At 36.1% G+C, this 24,718-nt stretch overlaps 2 protein-coding genes across 2 annotated transcripts; one reads left to right on the plus strand and one right to left on the minus strand.

Moving 5' to 3' along the window:
- Nucleotides 1-982: 982 nt before the first annotated feature.
- On the plus strand, nt 983-19,362 carry LOC145766390 (uncharacterized). Its single transcript, XM_082578096.1, has 6 exons — nt 983-1,267; nt 14,465-14,521; nt 14,736-14,881; nt 15,791-15,924; nt 16,782-16,939; nt 17,303-19,362. Exons 1-6 carry the CDS (start codon nt 1,022-1,024, stop codon nt 17,909-17,911), a joined length of 1,350 nt encoding a protein of 449 aa, XP_082434222.1. The 5' UTR covers nt 983-1,021; the 3' UTR covers nt 17,912-19,362.
- Nucleotides 19,363-19,940: 578 nt separating this feature from the next.
- On the minus strand, nt 19,941-23,570 carry LOC145766763 (uncharacterized). The gene is made up of 5 exons (XM_082578468.1): nt 23,167-23,570; nt 22,145-22,791; nt 21,851-22,069; nt 21,174-21,712; nt 19,941-20,378 (listed from the first exon to the last, which is right to left on the minus strand). Exons 1-5 carry the CDS (start codon nt 23,568-23,570, stop codon nt 19,941-19,943), a joined length of 2,247 nt encoding a protein of 748 aa, XP_082434594.1.
- Between the last annotated feature and the right edge of the window lie 1,148 nt (nt 23,571-24,718).

Raw genomic sequence — 24,718 nt, forward strand, 5'->3', positions numbered from 1 at the left:
ACGTCGATTTCACGCTTTCTACAATATCATCGCATCTGAAAGTTTGCTCAGCTTTGGTTAAAAAAAAAGATTTGATAGACATTATGGATATGAATCGCCAGGAAATTGCTCCAGCTGTGTATGGCTTACTCCAAGAACTCCAACCAACAAAGGCTTCGGTGCAACACAGCTTTTCCATGCTCAACAACAAGCTACTAGCCAAACACAGAAATTTCCTGCCAAAGAATGTAAAACATTACATGTGCATTATAATTTGAGCACAAATTGAAACTAATTTGGATACTTTTTATGTTGAATTGCTGCTATTTCTTTCCCTTTCTTGTTTTCGTTGAATAAAGTTACTTTTTGGTTACTTTTTCGCAAAATTAAAGTCTCCTTTTTGAGTGTTTTAGGTTACAAAAAAATCGACCTAGCCTACTTGGGGATATCGAGCAAAAAAGATACTATGGCTATTGCAATTGCTTGGTTGTTATATTTTATTGTTATTACTTAGAGTCTTGGACTATGTTAAATTTGAATGCAAAATTACCCAATAGAGACACCACATTTGCAGTACAGCACGTGGATAAACGTCGGCGAATTGTGACATGATGGCGTAACGTTAAACATTGAAACTATTTTATTACTACTAGAATTATAACGTTTTTACCGAATGCCATTTTCAAGCTAGAGTAGTAAAGTAACGGAAGTGTGACGTTTTTGGAGAAAAGCACATGTGGTGGGTGGTGAATATAAGTAACATTTAAAATATTTTGGTTGTGACATTTGACGATTTTGTTCCTATATGGCTCTCTCTAACCTAATTTTGGTGGCAGGCAGACATATGCAGAAAGGCTAGAGCGTTTTAACAAAAAACAAAAACACCTATTGAGTTTTGTGCATTGAAAAATCTTATTTCGTTAAGTTTATGTGAGCCTATATGTAATAATCTTGCATATCTTTTGTAGGCTACATAATAATTACACATATCTTACACAAAAAATCTATATTTCTTAACATTTTCAGATAAGATATTATTGAAATGGCTCATGAAAATGTTGCATTCGACACAGAAAAAGAAGTTGAGATTACATCATTTTGTTCGAGAAAATCTAGCAGACGCACATTGAACGGTGAGGTCAACAATACTTTTGAAAAAGAAAACAACGGCGTTGACACTGAAACAAAACAATATGATCTTCCTAAACCGCATGAGATTCGCACTGAAACACAACTGTCCTCAACAAGATCGTCTTCCGTTAGGAGCAAGTCTTCCCATGATGGAAGGGTAAGTAAAGTTTGTCACAATCTTTACAATTTTCTCCAGGTCACCGCATGTTGGTGACTTGCTGTGATTCTGTTTGGTGCACATAAACACTTGTCTCAACTGATGAGACCACGGAATGAGACATTGGTAGCTTCATGGTAGGCTAATAAACTCTTCCCCCGGGTGCATCGCCACTTCAAAAACACGCCGCTTACCGCTATCGCGGGTGTTGCAGTAACACGGTAAGAATGCAATGAAAGAGGGGTCGAGTAAGAAAATAAGATCGCAAAAAAAGAAAAGAAATAGTAGTAAGAACAAAGAGATAAAAAAACACTGTAAAGACGAAAAAAAATGCAAACGCAACGACTTGAACCTGGAGAGCAAAAATCTTGCAACCGACTTTCAAAATGCGCGAAACAAAAGAAATCCTTGGAGAACTTACTGCCGCAAATAGGCTACCAAGGTTTCTATTACCTTCATAACGGCACAAAAGTGGCGAGGCAATGTAATAATGATGTAACAATGTGGCTTTCCCGCACGCAATAAAATTCCGCAACAGCAGGCTTGCCCTTAAAAGTCGGGTGAAGTCTGATAGGCATTTTCAGATTTTTTGAGCAGTGTTAGAGCGAATTTTATCTTGTTAAGTAGCCTACATAGTGAATAAGAGTGAATTTTAATTGTTAAATATTTGAATTTTCAAAAATGTATTGCGGGCCGTATTAAAACGTATTCGTGGGGTCGCGTGTTTGAAACCCATGCTATAATAAGTAGGCTACAGTATATCTTTGTTTTCTATATAACACAGCATAGAATCAAACTCAGACCTACACAAGAGCACCAACTATTCGAACATTGAGCTGATTCAATTTGACTATGTGGTGTATCGACAATGTGGAAAAAGTGTTGTCTACTGGCTATAACACACACATAAAAAAAAAACAACAATTCATTTCAGCTTGTTTTTATTTCTGCCCATCACAAAAAATACTCCATGCCAAATATAGCAGAGGTCTGGAAAAATGTAGAAGCGACAAAACGCGAACGTTGTAACTTGCTTGAGACCGAATTAGGACAATTAGTTTAAAATTTTGCACGGTCGCTAGATCTTAGTCAGTTGCGGAACATCATTCAAAACAGAACAATTTTCCACAGTACCGGTACTTCATTAATGAATGATCAAGATATTTAATGCATACGTCTACAATAAATTTCCAAACCATTTTTTAGAGTTGGCTAGGCTACAATTGGGTGCAAAGTAAATTTTGCTTATTTGTGCGATGCAAAAAGCTTCTTACAAAATTCAGAACAGAAATATCAATCTTTAAAGTAACGTAACTGGAAACTAAGTGTAGGAGCGCCTTAAAGTGTAAAAATCCCGTTCCTATCCCAGTACACTTTAACATGAGGGCAAAAATTAAATTTTTTTTAACGAAACCAACGTCTATATTGTGTATTTTCAGTTTATTTTTTTATCACGTAGTTGCATTGATTGAAGTATTGAATTAAGCTCAAGTATTTAGAATCACTCTAATTGTTTTTCTATACCACCGCAATTAACAAATTGCGAAAATACGACTGAAGTGTCAGTACATCTTACATAGTGAATAGAACGCAAACAAAACTGTGAATTGAAAAGTGTTTCTGGTAAGAAGATACACAACAGTTACCGAAAAATCAGTAGCCTACCAGTGTGTCTGTTATTCATAAACAAAAGGTATTTGGACAAGATTTTGTCATACAAAACTAAAAGCACTAGGCCTATACCAGGGCTACTCAACTGGCGGACCTCGGTCCGAATCCGGACCTTTTGGGTGTTGATGGTGGACCTTGAGCTTTTGGAAGAATAACCTCATTGTCACGTTTCTGGGCTTCTTTAAACAAATTTCTACTAGGAGGAAGCAATTTTTATCCTAGTTTCTGGGGTCTTCGACTCCCAGACTCCCCAACACTTTCTCAGAAATCCAATTCGAGTTAGGCCTACAGTTTACCTAAAAAAAATAGTTTGGTACCGTGCAGATACTTTAACTTTTGTGGTTGCGAGTCAAATAACTTATTCACCGGACCGCTAATAATATTCAACTTGTCAAATTGGACCTGTGTTAACATTAGTTGAGTAACCCTGGTCTATAGTAACGCGAGAAGCGAAACTTAGCAGCTACACCTTGAAAGAAAGCTTTAAACAAAAGTGTTGCCAAATATTTCCAGACAACCACTGTATCTGGTCACATCTGGTAAAGATCTGAACCAGATAAAGTGGTTGTCTGGGTTCTTTCATTACAATTATTTCTTTATTTAGCTGAAACGTTGTCTTGTGCTAATATGTTTCTAGTAATTAAAGTTTAATGTTTTTGGAAACGATTAATGGCCAACCTTCGACTTGGTGATTGAACATAAAAATGTTGGTGATTTTAAAAACCATAAAAATTCATCTACAGCCACTTTTTAAACTCAAAAATGGTTTCAAAACTTTTTAAACTTAATATCTTCTAAAAAGTTTTTGGCTGCTCAAAAACTTATGGCTCAAAAAATTGCTGTTTTCTCAAAATTTGTAGCCTACATTTTACTTAACAGAATTTTGAGAATATTACAATATACTGTATTTCAACTGTCAAGTAATTATACTAAATCATTCAATGAAGCGATTTTAAATTGAATTCTCTATAGGTGAAATGACGTAAATTCACAAAAACAACTACATTGACCAGTTAATAACAAGTCGCTTCACATTAAGTTCACGCGTTTTCTGAATGCTGCAAGTTCTAGTAAGAAGTATTTGGGATATTTTTTTTGATCTAGTTAAAAATGGCTTGTGAGTTGTAGTATCTGGCAATTAAGAGCGCGGAAAAGTTGCGCATTGACATTGTAAGCACAACGCAAAAAGAAATTTCCAAAAAAATTGATATCTTGGAATGCTTCAACAAAGTTCAAACTTTAGAAAATTTCCCAACATCAATATTTACTTCGCATTACTGATGTCATGGTTGTCTGTTTCCTGTTTAATAATATAAACAGTTACCAACATTTGCTGCCTTCCCCTTAGTGCGGGCCTTTTGTGTGTTATGTGTAGGCAATACAGCACATACTTCAATTACTGCAGGTTTCAAGCTGTATCTCCCTCTTTCTCTAGCACACACGCTTTAATTTCATATGTGTCTCACAGAAGATCTGTTGTTGAAGAGCATGTGTGTATTATCGCCGAACTTGGATCTCAGTATTTTGACAACGTAAGTCCAGCCGCGGAAACAGCCAGAAGCATTGCCGACTCCATACTCCATAGTATCAATAGTTGATGATAGAGGAACAGACACCAGCGTAATAACAGCCGTGGGGTGTGATAGTATTGTGGTAAATACAGGTCATGCCGGCGGTGTTGTCTGACTGTTGTAATTAGAGTTTGGAAGACCGCTGCAGTGGTTGGTATGTCAACTCCACGTAGTGGCGTAGCTACCCATTGAGTCTTGTGAATAAATCTAGGGGCAGCACGTTGCTGGTGGGCGGAAAAATGTCATAACGTTTTAAACGAACAAAGATAGTCACATTAATTTATTCTCAGAGAGACACAGACTTAAACGAATTAAGTTAACACTGATCTAAGTGAAGCCAAAAATTACACAGGTTATGCCTCCAAGCTAATTTGGAACTTTTTTAAATTGTGACTCACTATGCGGCATTTCTAACGGTGTAATTATGCTCATGCCGTTGAAGTCATAATAGAATGTCGGTTGTAACTTGTAAGCTGTAGCATTGTTCAGTCAATTTAGCTTTGGTGGTTAAGCTTAGATTAGATTTCAGTTTATTTCACTTTCGTGAGGAGACAGGAAGCGACCGTGAGGTCATCGAGTCAACCTTTACCGTCGTGGTAAATAGACGGGTTTCCTCCATCTTCGTGAAGATGGGTTGGGTTTGTGAAAGGTTAAAGTTTCAGGTCCGAAATAGATCACTCAAACAGAAAATTTGCAATTATGGTTGTTTTATTGTGCTGCAGATGCCAGAACAATATTTAAGTTACAAATGTTTTAAGTTAATTTTTGCCTATAAACAGAATAAAAGAAAGTGGAGTTTTTTTTAGAAAGAAAAAGAAATCTATAGAGAAGAGGAACTAAAAAAGAATAAAGGAGCCATTTTGAAGTTCTTAAAAATTGCCTCTGCTGAAGAAACAGAAGAGGTTAGCAGCCACAGTAGGCTAAATCGTTACCTCAAGTTGAGACGGAAGAAGTGTACCTCGAGCAAAACAATAACGAAGTGATCATTGAAAGAAGTCAGCCTCTAAATGAAACACTTTCAGATAAAGGTAAAAACAGATGATCTATTATTCTCATAACGATGTAGCTACTTGGCCAGAAATATTAACTCATAACATGACTGAGAGTTGAGATGATCAAATTATGGCTCGAAAGGTTTCAGAATAAAGGCCATTCAAGCCAGCGATTAGAGCAATTAAAGAAGGAGACAAAGAGAAAAAATCCTTAAGCTCTCTGAGTGATTTTATAAGGTTAAGAAGTGGTTTAATAAGACGCTAAAGAATATTGACGAAGTTCTCAGATCATGGTTGCTATATTCGAATAGCCACTCAGGATTGTATTGTTTCTGTTGCAGGTTATTTCAATCGAGAAATGATAATTCTCTATTTGTTTTCAAACCTTTTGTAAAATTTTGGCATCTTAATCCGTGCATATCTAGTCATGCAAACTCAAAAGTTCACAAACAGTGCTTTAATAAATGCAATGATCTTGCACTGAGGCTTCAGGTTCATCAAACAATTGAAAAAGAAATGCAAGTTCTTATGAATAAGGAAAAAAATAGACGGAAAGATTTCCTGCAGAGCGAAATCGCTGTCATAAAGTTTCTCAGTAAACAAAATCTTTCTTTTCGTGGTCATCGAGAAGATTCTAATTCAGGGAAATTTTCTTGGAACTTTAAAACTCCTTGTAAATTACAGTCATTTACGAACACATTTTTGGTACCCAACTCTCTAAAAAATGCATGACAACCTACCTTTCACCAGCTATCCAAAATGAATAAATCGATCTTTTTGGTAAAAAGATATAAAATCTCATTCTGAAGCAGATAAAGACAGCAAAATAATTCTCAATTTTGCTTGACAGTACTCTCCTGACGTCTCTCATATCGATCAAATGGCTTTTATTGTTAGAAACGTCAAAATTGACAGCAATAACGAGGTACAATTAAAAGAATCCATTCTAGATTTCTTTCCACTGCACGAAAAAAATGCAGACGAAATTACTAAGTCTATTGTCAATGAGCTTCAGCAAATGGGCTTAGACCAGTGGTTCTCAACCTTTTTTCTTTCGTGGCCCATTTTTGTTTGCATAAAAGTTCTGTGGCCCATTCAGTTTTTATGTAAGAAAAAAATTCCAAAAAAGTTTATAAACAAAAAGCAGCAGAACATTGCCTTTGGAATGTTGCTGGAATCTCCTTGTTGAATCCAGGCGCTGACGCTTCACACTATCTTCTTTTCGTTAAAAAAAGTTCACATCTTCATCCTTGTAATTTGGATAAACTTTTTCCAGGTGTAGTTTCAGTTTTGATGGCCTCAATGAATGATGACTAAGAACTTTACAACATAATACACATTGTCCTTTTTCTTCTCTGTTATCAAAAATTGATGTACATACTGAATGTAATGTTCATCAAACTTAAAGCCTCAAGTATTGTCAATTCCTCTCTAAAATAATCCACAAAGTAAAATGCTGCACGTACTAAAAAGCAGATCTGCAGAAGTTCAACAAAGCTACCGCTTATAAAGATGGCTTAATTGTAATCACAAACTAAATCTATTACATCATAAAGCGTTGTAAAAACTGAGTTGATGTAAAACTGTATATTGCAATAATTAGAATGATGATTGCCACTTTGTATAGCTAAAAACAACAGCATCATTCATTGTAACTAAACAAACACACAAGTGTAAAATTGACTATAGTGACAAAAATGAAACAAAGTGTTTCAATTTTTTAAATATGTCTGTGGCCCACCTCAAAATGCTTCTATGGCCCACCAGTGAGCCATGGCCCACTGGTTGAGAACCGCTGGCTTAGACATAATGATGTGTAGAGGCCAAGCATACGACAATACTTCCACCATGGCAGGAGTCCGTACTGGAGTACAATGCAGAATATATAAAAATTATTTTAAAGCCTTGTTTATCTCATGTGGAAACCACTCACTTAAAGTTGCAGGAGTTCACGTAGTGGGATAGTCGGAAGTTTATGAAACATTTTTTGCTGTTGTGGAAAGGATTTGCTCCTCCTTTTCTGCTTCTACTCACAGATTGGAGGTGTTGCGTATGTGGCAAATGTGGTAAAACGAGTGACTGACACACGATGGAGTGCGCACTATGAAGCTGCGAAAGCGCTTCAGCAATATTTCATTGACCTGGTGGTTGGTGGGTGCATTAAACAAACTTGATAATCAAAATGAAAATATTGATACACGAGGACAAGCGCGTGGAATCAATTGGATGCGATTCAGCGTTTTTCCTCTGTTTCTTTTTTTATAACTTTGGTTGGAAGTCCTAAGAGAATCTTATGACACTCAAAAATATTTACAGCAAAAAGGTCTGTCTCTGGGAGAATGTACCCACAAGATGAAAGCATTTATTGTTTTTGAAAAATGAGCACAATGCGCTGATAAAGCAATGCATTGAAATAGCGATCACGATATGCAACAGGCAAGAAATACTGATTGAAGACAGATCAGAACGAAGAAGATGCCTTGCGAATATGCAGAAAACGTAGGCTTCTGGGCTGTTGAAGAAATCAAGAAATGCATGTTAGAAGCTATGTATCGGTTTCGTAGTGAAGCTGAAAAGCGTTTCAGCGATATGTGACAGTATCGACATAGATATAGACAAAATTGAGAAAACGTAAGCTGATGACGTAAATTTTACCAAGTTAAGAGTAGAAATCTCTAGGTTTAATCGACTAGTACAATCCAGTGGTTTTACATTTAAAAATGACACTACAGCGCTGGACGTGCTGCAGTGGTTAAACAAACATCGTTTATGTGAATCAACACCTTATTTATTCATGAGTCTTTCTAAAGATTTATCTCAATGTTGCCGTTTCTATCGCAAGCTGTGAAAGAAGTTTTTAAAACTTAAGTTGATAAAATCTTATTTGAGATCGACAGGTTGTCTGCGCTAGTAATACCATAGATGGTAATACTATGCATTGAAAGTGATTTAGTCGAGACATTATCTTTTGACGATGTAATTTCTGAATTTGCTTCAATGAAAGCTGGACGTATTGAATTTAAACTTTCAATAAAATTAAACAAACGCTTTTTTAATTCTTCTGTTGGGTGGAATTTTAATCAGCTTTTACAACGGTGTTAAAAGGGGGGCGGCATTTCGTGCATATTGCGTTGCTACCCCACTGACTCCACGCAAACGAATTACCCCTGCGGCATCTTTTTGAATTTTTGGAATGGTAGTACAACTGGTTCTCGTGGATATTCCGGAGAGATTGGAAAGGCTTTACTTGCATGTGATAAAATGCCTATCCGACGATTTGAATCAATACCAAGTAATTTTCCTCATATGAATGTGGCCGATTTAAGCACGGACGAAAGATACCTCCGGGACGAAACTTTCCAAAAGGTACCCTACTTTGAAATTTGGCCAATCAGAGTCGTGCTGATTAGTAGGGTAGGCACTTTAGCACTTTAAAATTTATTACTTTGAACTTTGTTTGGTATAGGCCTATACAAAAGAAAAAACAGCAATAGCAGTGGTGGGAATCAAACGCACATCAAAAAAATGACTACCATCTCACTAACCCTCAGCGCCAAGTCAGCCGATGCCAAACCGATGACTTAATTTAGCTACGATTTGCGTTTTTCCTATGTTCTTCTAAAGTTTTAACACGGGGGATTTTTTATGGTACCTTTTGGAAAGTTGCCTCCGGGACATTCTTCATTGTGTTTGTACAGGAAAAATTCCCAGTTCATACCCCACAAGAAGTCTAGGTAAGCTTAATCACTCACGCTGGCTAACTGCGGGAAATGGCATTCTACGGTTGTACCATATAGAGATCACAGAACCCTCTGATAATTAATTTAAAAATGCTGGCTGTCTTTCTCATGAAGGCATTTCTCTGCTCCTATGTGGTTCGAAATAAAGTGCAATCCACTCTGTATCAGCGGTGCTGTTCATCTCTGGCAAACAAGGCAGTAGGCTTACTTGAGCAAAACAAAGCTCTGGCAAACAAGGCAGCAAATCTCGCTACCTGTCGGATAAACTAAAGGCCATTGTCGACCCTGTTATTCAAAGAAATGTTTTTTTTTGGCCACAGCGAAAACATACTTTTATCAATGCTGTTTGGCAAAGGATCACATGTGCGTGAGCTGGGAATACGCCGTATACTGCTTGCACGAAAAACTCCCGTTTGCACTGAAATCCGGCTCTTCAAACTGCCAAAATTCAATTTTAATGTTGTCAGTTATATTGATATGATGTGTTGGCAAACCGATAACGACAAAACTGAACCTCCAATAACTATGAAAATGACAACAGAAGAACTTTGGTCGTTCAAAAACATCAACACAAGCCAACATTCAATTTACATGCAAGTAGTTGAGCGAGGTGTCAAGGTTGTCGCGGAGGCCTCTGTTGCAGTATGTGGTGCCGCTAACCGCGATGAATTCATCAGAAGTAGGCTACAGTCCAGAAAAGACATGCCGCGGTTCAATACAAAACAAGATGTTAGACTATGTTCTTAAAATGTTTGCGTATCCTAAATGTACTTGTAATAATACCTGTAAATATTGATTTTCTGCGTAATTTACGATGATTAGCGGGAGGTAGTGCTGTTACAACTGTGTAAAAATGGAATTTGAAATTGTTTATTAATTTTGAACTTTCTTGGGGCACGCCAAGACATTTTTTTCAGAAATTTTTTTTGCGTTGTGCTTACAATGTCAGTGAGCAAATTTTCCGCGCTCTTAAAAAGCGATTAAAAATTAAAATAAACAATAAAATCTTTGGAAATTTTCCACTTTTTCTAATATTTCAACTTCTTTCAGGCACCCCAAGATATTAAAATTTTTGTAAATTTTTTTTTGTGTTGTGCTTACAGTGTCAGTGCACAACTTTTCCGCACTGTTAAGAAGCGATTGCCAAATATAAAAGTTGCCAAATATTTTCAGACACCACTGTATCTGGTCACATCTGGTAAAGATCTGAACCAGATAAAGTGGTTGTCTGGGTTCTTTCATTACATTCATTTTTATAATTAGCTGAAAAGTTGTCTTGTGCTAATATGTTTCTAGTAATTAAAATTTAATGTTTCTGGAAACGATTGACGGTCAGCCTTCGGCTTGGTGATTAAACATGAAAATGCTCTTCTAAAAAGTTTTTGGCTGCTCAAAAACTCCATGTCTTAAAAAAAAGTTGCTGTTTCCTCAGAATTTGTACATTTTACTTAACAGAATTTTGAGAATATTACAATATACTGTATTTCAACTGTCAAGTAATTATACTAAATCATTCAATAAAGCGATTTTGAATTGAATTTTCTATAGGTGAAATGACGTAAATTCACAAGAACAACTACATTGACCAGTTAATAACAAGTCGCTTCACATTAATTTTACGTGTTTTCTGAATGATGCAAGCTCTAAGTTCTTGTAAGAAGTATTTGGGATACTTTTGATCTAGTTAAAAATGGCTTGTGGGTTGTTCAAATTATCTGGCAACGCTTATATTCAAAGCACTCTTCGCTGAACAGATCCCTTTTTAATGTAGAAATTTCTGACAAAAGTTTGCTAGCACCCTCCCAGGCAACAAATCTGTCAACTTTTACATTAACTCAACGTCTGCAAACGTTGAATCAGTGTAAAAACCGAATGATTTGCCATTTGAGGCTGCTTTAAGAAAAAACATACTATCCTCGTTATCGATTAATTGACAAAAATAAAAAATAGGATAGGATAGATTAGAAAAATAGAATAAAGTCAAGGTAACTTCATTCTACATTTCAACTAAGCGTTTACAAAAGCTCTATGGGTTTCCATGCTAAAAAGAAGTCAATAAATCATAGGTACGAAGTCTAATTTTTTCAACACCTCTATGATTAGAAAACCATTTGTTTCATCATATACTATTAAAGAACATAGCAACTCAAGTGCTGCAATGTTATTTCAACGGAAAACGATGAAAAAGCGAAGATGGATTCTATTGTTCAAATTCGAATCAGGGAAGATGTCATTGCAGAGAAGCTGTAATTGTCGAGTTGTACAGCTTGCATTAGCTAGGAAAATCATTTTGCATTGATTCGATGTAAAAAGTCAGATTTTGCTAACTGGAACGTACTTTTTCACGGCAAAGTTTGTTGTCTTGCCTTTTTTGTTCGTCAGACAATGCAAGTTTTTTTCTTCTGCTGCTTATAAGTTCTTGGTGTCATCAAGTCTTGACACTTTTGCCGAGTTTAAAGTTCTAAGTTGAGCTGATCTGGCCAAAAGCCAAACTGCAGAAAATCGGATTGTGAAGAAACTACTCTGCTCTTCAAAAACCAGTCAAAAAAGTTATAGATTTTACTGAGCGGTTCTGCAATTATTGGTTAGTACTTTTAGTTGTTGGTATATTTGTATTAGGCTATTGTTTACTGGTTTAGCTTGCGACCCATAAAATATATATGTTCAAGTAAAAACGTATTTTTAACTTTCGCTTTCAGTGTCATGATCTTATTATAATTCCCTTCAATCTTTTTAATAGCTTATTAGAATTTTGTCGAAGTAGAAACGTTTTCATGAACAAAACATAAATATATTTTTTCATATTAGCAAAATGATACTGCCTAACCACCCCGGGCATTTTTGCAGTTAGTATTTACACGTGTTTATTCTGACAATCTGATTTATTGGTTATAAAATAAAAATAAAAACAATTGTTTTCCGTAAAATTCACAACGCTAAAGTGTAACCAGATTCTATATGAATAAGATGAAGATGTTATTATTATAACGAAACCAATTCTAAAATTATACTAAGAGTGCAAATGCAAATGCCGACATTTAATAGATTCTAGTGCAAATGCCGACATTCAATGAATGCAAAATAGCAGTACATACAGAAAAAAGCAAATCATAATCCGTTACTGATAATAATGTACGGTTTACCGCTTGAACAAAATTAACAAGAACTTAAATCTCGTGAAACTTTATTGATTTTGTCCAAGTTCACATCTTACAAGGAATTGTGATCATGGACGATTAGCAGAAATGATTGACAGGTAAAGTAGATTGTAAAACCCACAATCTCCTTTTAATTCCAAAGTATATGTTTTCCGCGGTATATTGACGCATATCTCAATGTGGCCACTAAGCCGGAAAATTACTTTTTTGCTACAACACTGATACAACACTAAAAGTTTTTTTTTTTATATCATTATATTTTGTTTTGTTCGTAAATACTTCCGTTCTCTCCTTGCTGATGAATTGCTTTTCTGACAGGAGACGGTTTTCCGTGTTTTCAACAGCAATTCCTGAAACGGATAAATAATTTGTTTCCTGTGATTACTCGTTTTTGTCAAGTAAAGCGACTGCTTAAAATTCTTTTCATTATGTAAAGAAACTCTTCTTCTAATTGGTTGTGGTTTATCGTTCAAGATAGATTATTTACAAGCACTGTACTTGCGATTAAAAATGCAAAGCAAACTAAACTTTTTATCTTTTGATTTTAAGCTTAATCCAAGAAAATACTTCAAAGGCGTTTCTTTGTCAAGCTTATCCGTTTTTTGTTTTTCTGAACGTATTTAACAAGAATACAAGCAACTACAGTATACCTAAAGATTAAATTTATTTTCCTGGAAAGGCCCCAAGTAATTTTTCTATTGGTTCGACAATAATCTATAACAAAACATTTTTGTAACAAAGCGTTTTTTTTTGTTTTTTTCTTGAACGTTAAAGTACAGTTAAGTAAAAGGCTTACTGCGGTGGTTTAAAGGTGGTTTGGGCGGTGGCCAACTCTTTTACAGTTATGCTTAAACAAAGGGGAAACGAGCTGTGTATAGCTTCTGTCCCCCACAATGAGCACCAGAAGCTCCCACTGTACCGGTATTGTGTTAAATCAAAAGATAAATACAGACTTTGTCATAAGTAGAAGAACAAATAATTATACAATATGTAGTCCATTCATTGGTTTGGCCTATTGACCCAATGTTTTGGTCTTATCATACTTATTGTAATACTTAAACAAGCCTCAGGGAATTAAATAGATATTAGGCGTGCGTTTCCAAACGGTTTACACTCTACTGCTTTTGTAACGATAGCCTATGGGTATTCGGGTTGGCTGAAAAAAAACATTGAAAAACGTGATAGCTATTTACCTTGCACAAAAAAATCAAAGAACAATTGTTTTAATTTTATCACAGCATCATTACATGGGCAAGAAAACATGCACAATATCGATCCATGATTTGTTAATTGCAAGGGATGGTGATCCGAAATCGATATTCGATCGTCTCTAAAAGTAAACTGCAAAAGAATTCGTACTCTTTTGTCTTTTTTTGTGTACTGATAGAGAACATGGTTTTTGTTGCAAATTCTTAAGTCAACAAAAGTGATTTTTGATCCCTGAACCAGAGGATCTTGAAAAACACGTCTTTGACATGTTCACCATTGTTCTTGAAGTAACAGATGTAGTATGGATAAATATAACATCAATCTCGGTTTATTATTCTCTAGGTATTTTTTGTTTCGTTCTGTTGCTATTGTATTAGATAAAAATACGATTAAATATTTTACAGATAAAAATAATTTTCTATCGTATTCTTTCATTTTATCTTTTTGCTTTTTCGTGTCGTTTTTCTGTATCAAATATTTTACCATTTACTCAAATCTTCATTATCTTTTTTTAATTGCATTAAATATTTTACAGATAAAAATAATTTTCTATCGTATTCTTTCATTTTATCTTTTTGCTTTTTCGTGTCGTTTTTCTGTATCAAATATTTTACCATTTACTCAAATCTTCATTATCTTTTTTTAATTGCCTTAAACTTAGGTTTCATGCTTATCTAAAACTTTTTTTATCATGATATAATTCTATTCCGCAGCAAACGACTCGATAGATCTATTATGTGTAATTGTGTATAGGCTACATTACACAAAACGTTTTTGGCGTTTAGAGAAACAAAGGCTTCATTATTATCAATACTTGTTTAAGTTAGAAGGTTAACAATTTCTCTTTTTGCTTCAGAGATCTCTTCGACAAGTATCTAGCACAAAACTGCCAGACATGGAAATGGAAGTAGTTGTAAGTCTGCAAGATTTAGCATCATTAACTCTTTTTGCACGTTTCACTATAATTGAAGTTAGCAATTTTATTACAATGTGAAATATTTAGGTACGTTTTCTGCTCATGTGCCAAAGCTTAATTAGCCTGACCAATCTTAAGCTTATATTCAAAGCAAGTCTCTCATACATCTGAAGTAAAGAAAATACAAAAATTTTACCACATTTTTATTCAGTCAACAGTTTCCAAAAATGGGCAAAATGGAGATGATAAAGGAAAAAACAGTGGACCTCACGTCACAACGAAAACAACAGTCAAAGTGACGGCAACTGACGCGTATGGATACGAATCATCCCAGCTATCATTCTACGTTCAAATTGCGTGAGTGCTCATGTATTTAGCAAGATTAGAAGAATTGCTGAAATAGTGGGGTTTAAAACTACCCAACACCAGTTAAAATGCTACAGCACACTAATAGATGAAAGTGATGAAGCTCAGTTGCAAGTTAAACTGCAAAAACATAACGAGTGCGTTGAAGTGACTGGCAACTTACTGGTGATTGTTTATTCTGGTTTTCTGGTTGAAGTGACTTTAGCAAAATTGGATATAAAAGTAGTACGATAAACTTAAGGTCTCATTGTTATTACAACATTGCCAAAATCTTAACAAAAACAGTCCTCGTGGAAAAAGTCAGACATAAAAGTGATTCACTCCAAGAAATAATTTTCAACTATTTTTTCACATTGCCACATTGCTGTGGGCTATACGCTCTAAAGTTTATTTCTACAAAAGTATTTTTGCTAGAAAACAAAAGTTTGAAAAAAATCAGCATTGGCATTTGATAACACTGAACTAACATTAAACAACGTTATTAAGCTTATAATAGAAAGCATTGTTTGAAAATATTGCCGAAGTTTGCAGCTTAATTCGCTGAAATCTTTTGTCACTTCTAAAGTCAGTAGATGCCTAATGAGCAGGTAACTTTAGTCACGCGTGAAGTTTGCTGGTATAATTTTTGAAAAGGTTTGAAATGTTCTTTGTTCAAACAGTCATCTACGGACCCTAAACTTGCAAGCTAATCAATCATGCCACATACCCGCTGCATTAGATAGTTTAACGCTTTTTGCATTTTTTCTCGAAAGATGAAAAGACTAAACCAAAAGCTTTGCAGGTTCTACGAGAAGTCTTTAGTCACGGTGCTTTGCTAGGAATGCGTTGTGCATTGATGATATGTTGATAAACGCTTCTGTAAACAGAGTAAGCTTAACAAATCATCAATTGTCGTCACAGGTTCTTCGCCATGTGTGGTTGCCTTTGCAGAATCGGTTCCGACCAACTGTTTGGTAATCTTGCTAATATTGAAGATCCTGGTCAAATCGTCAACCAATCTTTTTTTTCGAACATCTTTGGAAGTTTCGTGCTAGGTCTGTTGTTTACGTTTATTGACATGCAACGTTGTACATGTTACATGTGACATGTAGGCTAACATGACATTGACAAGTAACGTTGCTCAGCTTACATGTATTTGGTTTTATTGATTACCTTCCGTGATCTATAGATATCTAAAGCAGTGACCAAGCTGTAAAGAAACTATTGGAAGAGGTTCAAACGGCATCCAACATGAATTAATTAATGATTTTAAAGCCTTGCAATAGCATTGATACATGATTTTTTGAAGGCAACATAAAATTTTTGAAGGGGGGAGGGGGCGATTGCCTCCCAAGCCCCGTGACTACGTCTCTGATCCAGTGGAAGATAGATGGGGGGTTCATAGAAAATCATGTTTACAGTGGCTTGGAAAACCTAAAACAAATAAACAAATTACTATAAGTTATGTAGGCTTATAATAAAACAAAATTTTGCATTCTTTTTTTGTCTTGAAACAAAAACAAACCGTAGTCCACACGGATGAATACGGTGCAGGATTAATTTAGAAAAAATAAAGCATAGCCTTTAAAGTAACCTGATAGACTGTACACAATGAAAGGCTGGAGTTTGAAGCATGAAAGCGTTTCAAATGAGGTATTTTGCTTGCTTATCCTGTTTCAAACTGGATGTGCTATGCTGGCCAGTTCCACCTACTTTCAAACAAGCTGTTGCATCTTGCATGAATGATTTGTTGATGATACGAAGAGAAATGTAAAAAAAAGTTTAGCTATCATTTTTTTGTTTGCTTGTTTGTTTTTTTACTTTTTAATGTAGAGTTTCCATTTTAATCTTGAATTTCCGTTTCTATACATGTAAGTTTAAGGTCTTTTTAAACTTTAAATGGTTGTGACAGGTGCTTTAAATGGTTCTCCGATGGGAAAAACCAGACTGGCAGCCGTTTACAAAGGATTGACAACTGGGTTTTGCGGAAGCTTTACAACGTGGTCGAAATGGAACCAACAACTGAGTCTCACTTTGATAGGAGAAACACCAACTTCTTCACAAACGCAAGTTAGTTCTTTATGCTTTTCAAAGACGTCATAAACTTCGGTACAGCTGCAAACAATGCACCCCATTGGCTACTTGCCTTTCTTGGGATTACTACAGTGTGACAGTGCTCTCAAATATTTAGACAAATTGATTTGTTAAGTAATGTTATAAATAACTTCCTTACGACTTTACAAATTGACCTTTTGGAGTTGTAGATATTGTTGTTGGTTAAAACAGTTTGTACACGGACTATCTGTTTGATATTGGAGGATGCCAGTAACCGACTTCAAATAATAATTTAGGGAGCAAAGGTCTATCCTGTAAGTTACAAATGTAGGCTATCATTACAAATGTTTTAATTTTAAAATTATTTTCAACTTGTAGGTAATGTCTATTGCGTCTTGGTTCATCGGATTCTACTCCTACATTGGGTCATATTGCGTTGGGATAGACTTTGGAAAAGATATTGGCGGAAGAATAGGAAAGCATGTTACCCGGAACGGACCAAAACAAGCGGATATTATTGTTCCAATTCTTCTGCTTCTCGCAGTTATCGGATTTGCTCTTGGTGTTGCGTTTGATTCCTCTGCAGTTGGAAAGGGAATGTGGCTTGCCGTGTTGTTTGCTCCTTTCGGTGCTTGTCTCCGGGCCTGGTTAGCACAATTCAAGATTGAAAAAATTAAGCTGCCACTGGGCACTTTGCTTGCAAACTTATTAGGCGCTCTGATACTAGCAGCTATACATGTGATAAACGTTTGGGTTGCAGAACCGGGATGCACCGGCTGGGCTACTGTTTGTTGGCCCACAATAGTTACTTATGGAGTAGGAACAGGATTTTGTGCTTGTTTAACTACTATCTCCACTTTCATGAGCGAAATTTACAAATTGAGGCCAGAGCACCCCATTTTCGCATACAGTTATGCAATAATGACCGTTGTCATTTGTCAGATTCTCTGCGGCATTATTAACGGAGTGAGTTTCAGTCAGCTGTAGTGTAACTTACAAAAGATCAATTTCGTAAGTTCTCTTTTTTTTGTAAACTCTTTCGTTTTTTATTGACTTACAAGGCGTTTGGCCGTATTAGGGTTATCAAGCTCAATTACAGTAAGACTTAAAATAATTTTTAACCCAAAGAAAAGGATTAGTTATTAAGAATTAATACAAGAAGAATACAGTGCTCAACAATATGATTGTTTGTCCAAAAATTCTGTCACAAAATTGAGTAGTGCAACATAAACAAAATTAGCGCTTACTTTACATTAACTTACAACAAGGGTGGCAAAACTAACCACTTGTGGGCATTTACAAGACTTCCGGAAACGAGTTGACTTTTAAGTGTTGCATCTTGAATCGGTTCAGTGAATCAACTTCTTGGAAAAAAAGTTGAATCGTTAACTCTGCATATATCACCTCGTCGTGATTGTGTTAAATCGGCAACAATGCAACATACATTTCCGGTTGCTCGAAACGATTTTCCTCAAAATTATTTAGCGTGATTCATTTTATTTTCATTGGTGCCCAAATTTTTTCATGAAAAATTTCGGACTATTGACAATGTCTCGTTTAAATGAAGGATTTTTTTCTGTATTGATGTCTTGAAGCCAATTTTTCCTTTTTAAATCAATAAAAAATAACACGGCACTTTGACGGATAATGGTTACTTTTTATTTTGATATTTCAGCCGCACAAACTATTTTCGCGAACCCCTCATGTTTGTTTCCCTTGAATTACGTCATCTTCTTGTAGTTTAATACTGACTAGTATTTTGTAATTTTACAAGTAATTAGCCTGCAACTAACATTTTTTTGTATAAAGTTTTATACGTATGCTTTAACATTTTGGTTTGAAAAAGCTTTTCACAAAATATTTTCTTTTTTTTTTTTGGCTTTATAGAAACGAAAAGTTTCGTAGAAACACATTTAAAGTGATTTGAAGAGCTTTGGTACATCCTATAGCTTATCATTCATGCATGCGCATCATCGACGTGTATTTTAACCTCGCCTCGTTATAATGGTTCAACGTTAAAAAAAGAGTAAAAATCTACATTTTCAATACCGTCTTATTAACATGTAAAAGACCTAGGCCTATCACTTTTTTCAAACTGGCATTTTTCTGAGAAAACATATGATATAAAATTGTTGTTGGGTTATATCCAAGTAGCGTTTTGTCTCACTAATCAAATCGTTTTTATTATACCCTGCAACCGCACAAAAGCTTGCATTTACGATCAATGATTGCAAACAAACGTAGCCTATCTATGGGTTGTTGTTAAGTATCATGACGTAGGCCTATAAGCACAAACGGTTTGTATGTAACTCAAATAGCTTAGTTGGGCTTAGTTGTTTTAATTTTGTTCATTGATATCGCTTTGGAGATTCTTTCAACGTTCGCTTTATTATGGTTTCTGGATGCTGTTTTGTAAAAAATACACGTAACGAACAAACTATAGTTAGTAGGCTATTTTTTTTACAGGTTCACAGAATTAGATAAAGATGTAGGCCTAACAGTTGTTTGACTAGCTGCTAAAACCAAGCTTAGTTATGCCATTTTTAGCAAAAATATATTTTGCTTTGAGAATATTCCTCCCAACTGTTTGTTCTATATAATCGCCTTAGTAGAAATGTTTGTGACAGGGCTTTTCATTTACTGAATTATGTGGGCGAGTAACACCTGTCTTGACTGGGATAGGCAGATAAAGAAATGGAGCTATTGCTTCCCCGTTTCAAATTTCTTTGTGTAGTGAAACCATCTACAATTCCTCTATTAAGAAGTTTATTACGCTAAAATGCAACTAGGTTGTTCTGACGACATAAACTGCAAACTGAATTGAGACTGAAAATAAACACCAGTAAAAACGACAAAGGAACTTAAGGCAACGTAACAAAGCAATCAGCAACGAAGCAATCAGCAACAACGTAAATTACAATGCAACTTAAAGCAATAACACGTCATTCACCCCTTCCATAGATTATCAATAGGGATCAACAAAAATTAAAAGCGCTAATACATTAAATACATTTAATTAATTTACAAATCTGTTTGGCGGTCGCCTTGAACGAGATGAGCGCCGGGGCATGGGGCGCTCGCTGGAATCAGTCGGTATATGAGTTTCCGATGACGGGGCAGGTGCATCTTCATTGACAGACTCATTATTAGTTGTTATTTGTTCGGAAAATTCCACAGATGGATTGTTTATCCCTTCGTTTGGACTCCCGGGATCCGGCAAACTAAGAGTCGACTCGTCAAGGCCACCACGAGCAGTTGGAGCGATGTCACGAATTGACACTGTGGTTTCGCGTCCGTTCGCGAAACGAACGTGCGCGTAGTTCGGAGTTGCATGAGTCATTTCCACTTCTTCGACAAGCGGTTCATACTTGCTAGCACGAACGTGTCGTCTCAATAAAACCTTTTGAGGATATTTAACCCAAGTAGGTATGGAAAGACCTAGACTTGAACGACGCTGAAAATTAAAAAATCGCTCGTGTGGCGTCACGTTTGTTGCAGTACATAATAAAGAGCGCATAGAATGTAAAACATCAGGTAGAACACACTCCCATTTAGAAATAGGAAGATCTCGAGTTTTCAAAGCAAGTTTTACAGAAGTCCAAATTACGTCGTTGTATCTTTCGCATTGGCCATTAGCCCGTGGATTGTATATAGAGGTTCTGCTGGTAGGAATACGCAAACTGTACATGTAAGACACAAAATCCTTAGACATAAACGATGCACCTCTATCCGAATGCACATAACCACATTTACCAAACATTGCAAAAAGACTAGACATGCACGAGATTACAGTTTCAGTGTCTACTTTACTACAAGGAAAGGCGAAAGGGAATCGAGAGTACTCATCTACTACAGTCAGAATGTATTTGTTATTCGTAGCAGAAGGTAAAGGTCCTTTGAAATCGATGCTTAAGCGCTCCATAGGTTGCGTAGCTTTTATCAATGGAATTTCAATTGGCTTGTAGAACTTAGGTTTCAACTCAGCACAAATTTCACAAGCGGATGTCATTTTACGGATGTCATCAATAGAATAAGGCAAATTCTTTGTTTTAACATAATGATGCATGCGAGTTACTCCAGGGTGGCATAAGGCCGCATGAATTTCATACAACGAATTGTCCATCATAGTTGCACAATACACTCTAGATAAAGTGTCGGGAGCAGTATTATACTTCCCTGCTCGATAAACAATTTCATAATCGTACTGTGATAGTTCCAGTCGCCATCTCAAAATTTTTGCGTTTTTTACCTTGCCATGGTTGTTGCTGTTGTACATGAATGCCACCGATTTTTGATCTGTGACAAGTTTGAATCGGCGTCCCGCTAGAAAATGACTCCATTTTCGAATGGCTTCGATAATTGCCGTCGCTTCTTTCTCTATGCTTGAGTGAACTTTTTCACTTTTGTTGAGTGTCCTGGAAAAAAAAGCAACGGGTCGCCCGTTCTGATTTAAAGTGGCTGAAATGGCAATGTCAGATGCGTCAGTTTCTACTGTAAATGAAATTTCTTCATCTATCACCCCAAGCGTAACTTGAGCCAATTCAGCTTTCAACGTCGCGAAAGAGTTTAGGGCTGCATCATTCAGAGGAAAGGTAGTGTTTCGAATTAGAGGCTGAATCTTGTCAGAATAACGCGAAATCCATTGCGCATAATACGCAAATAAACCGACAATCCTCTGCTGTTGTTTACTACTTTTTGGAGGCGGGATTTTTAGTAAAGATTCCACTCTTTCGGGGTTAGGACTTAAAGTACCTTTAGAGATTCTATATCCAAGCAAGTCGATTGTATCTGCCGAATAAGTACTTTTTGCTTCATTGAAAGTTAGATTGCATTCTCGAGCTACTGCAAGAAATTTTGATAAATTTTGATCGTGCTCTTCTTGGGTTTTCCCGCAAATGGTAATATTGTCAAGATAAGCGTACGTACCTTTGCACTTGTAGTCTTTGATAATGTTGTCCATTATCCGTTGAAAACCAGGTACTGCATTCGTTAGACCAAACGGCGTTCTCTTCCATTGCCACAAGCTTCCATCGGCTTCGAAAGCAGTGTAATTTCGATCTTGCAGAGGAACTTCTACCTGGTGGTACGCACTTTTTAAATCTAGCGTTGTATAGATGCTGTTCCTAGCAACATTGTTCACTACGTCTGACATAAGAGGTAAAGGATACGCGTCCAAACAAGTGAATTTGTTTATGGTTTGGCTAAAATCGATGACCATACGCTTTTTGTGATTTTCTTGAGTGACCACAAGAGGTTGTGCTCGCCATGGCGAACGACTCGGCTCAATTAAACCTTCCTTATAAAGTCGCTGCACCTCTGAAGAGATAAAACTTCTATCGGCTTGAGAATACTTTCTAGGCTTTGTAGCAATCGGATGGCACTCCTTCCTTAAGTGTTTGAAAAGCTGTATTGAAGTAGACGTTTTAATAGCTTCTAATGCTCCGATCTGTAACGTTGGCATAGGCCCTCCAAATTGAATGTTCACGCTTTTGTGCTGTTTCATAAAAGTTTGTCCGATAATTAGGTCGGTGAGCAAATTTTTCAAAACAGTGACTCCTACATTATCATACTCTTGTCCAAAAAGCGCGACTTTTACGTTACAGATTCCTAAACTTTGCGATGAACATCCTTTCACGGCTAAACCAATGCGGCATTCACTTTCTTCAAGATTTAGTTTTAGACGCTTTCTTAAACGGTCGCTCATGTGACAAAGGGTAGAGCCAGTGTCGATGAGAGCATTGGCTTGAACTCCGTTAACTGTAACAGGGACGTTGACCTTTGCGTGGGTGTCGAAAGATTCGGTTGTCATATTCATAATGACATCTCGTGGAGTAGAAGCAGATGAATAAATAGGTTTTCGATTTACCCTGGAAAGACGACAAACTTTTGAGAAATGACCTTTTTTAGAACATTTGAAACAAATAACTTCACGAGCAGGGCAATATCTTCTACTATGTCGCCTATTTCCGCAATAGTTACACTTTTCAACCAACGCGGCGCTAACATCTGAGCTTTCTTCCTTATCTGAAGAATCTTCAATTTTAAAGGTAGGACGTGTTTCAAAAGCTGTTGCGCCACAATCAAGTGAAGACGGAGTCTGGCTCGCAGTCATTTCGACACGATTGCAAAACGTTTGGGCATCATCTAAGGATCGAGCTTTATCAAAAGTTTGTTGTAGCGAAGCATTTTTGTCCTCTAGCAAGCGTTGTTTAATGTGATTTGACGAAATCCCAGCGATAAACGAGTCACGTATAGCTTCCTCTTTATGCGCAACTGCCGATACGGCCGGAAAGTCACAGGAGAGGCTCAATCGCTTTAAGGTCTGCATGTACTCGTCTAGTGATTCATCTGGCTTCTGCTTCCTAGTTTTTAAAACAAATCGAGAAAGCATGGGGTTAGAAACCTTTTCAAAAAGGCGCTTCAGTTGTTCGATAGCTTCATCATAATTTGTTGTCTCACACACCAGTTCATATATTGAAGCGTCTATATGATTTATAAGCAAATTCAACTTGTCTTCAGCTGAAACTTCTCCGAGCTTTTCTAGATAAATTGTAAAAGACTTGTACCAATGCACCCATTGTCGTTTAGCGTCTTTACTTTGCGGGTCCGCAGCTAAGAGTCTAGGGCGCAAGTCTTTTAGATCCATACTTTATTAGCGTAATAAAATGTAGTGAAACCATCTACAATTCCTCTATTAAGAAGTTTATTACGCTAAAATGCAACTAGGTTGTTCTGACGACATAAACTGCAAACTGAATTGAGACTGAAAATAAACACCAGTAAAAACGACAAAGGAACTTAAGGCAACGTAACAAAGCAATCAGCAACGAAGCAATCAGCAACGAAGCAATCAGCAACAACGTAAATTACAATGCAACTTAAAGCAATAACACGTCACTTTGCAAGATTCCTTTTTACGCAGAAGTAAAATGGTTATCTAGATCTAGACTTTCTAGAGTAATCTTCAGCAAAACATGGTCTATAGAACTGAAGTGCTCCATTGCAAGTCTTACCCAAGCCAGACTATCCATAAAGCTAAACAAGCTGAAGTGTAGGGTGTAGCCCCACCATAAATACGAAAGTCACTCATGGAAAAAGTATAGGCTATATTTTGAAAAGGCTTTGCTTTTTGTAGTTCTATTATTACGTCATGAGAAATTTGTTCAATGCGGTTTAAAAAAAAACTTTATTGCCGAGTTTTTACTGTATAATTTATTACATCAAATTCAGTTACTACTCACTAAAAGCATCAACAGCCAGTTTCACCTTATTAGAGTCATCAGAAAAAACTTATTCAAATAAAATTCTGTTGGAATTATTATTTTTATTATTGTTCCTATTAGCCTACTATTCTTATTATTATTATTATGAAAATTTTTATTTATATAAAATAAATTTTACTGAATTTGATGTAATTCGCTCTGCTTGGCTTTGAGCACATTTTGCAGTATTAATAACATTTATTGTATAATTTTATTATAAACAGTAGATCAAAAAGAAGCATCAAGAAGCAAGAAAAAAAACTGCGTTGTATTCTTGCATGATTGTGAAACAATTAAAATTAAAATTTTGTAATTAGTTGAAATAAGTTTAACAGCCTATCCCCATTACGAGCCAAAATAGGTCTCATAAGTTTTTACGCGCGTAAAAATAGACCCACAAGTAATTAAGCCTAAGCTTTAGGCCTACAATACGCATCATCCAGCACTGGTCTTGCCCGTTTAAAAAAACTTCTGTTTGTTTTTTGAAGAGACAATTTTTCTTATCCGGACAATATAAAATAATACAATTTTG

This window comes from Aplidium turbinatum, chromosome 3, assembly GCF_918807975.1.
Source record: "Aplidium turbinatum chromosome 3, kaAplTurb1.1, whole genome shotgun sequence".
Taxonomy (NCBI): domain Eukaryota; kingdom Metazoa; phylum Chordata; class Ascidiacea; order Aplousobranchia; family Polyclinidae; genus Aplidium; species Aplidium turbinatum.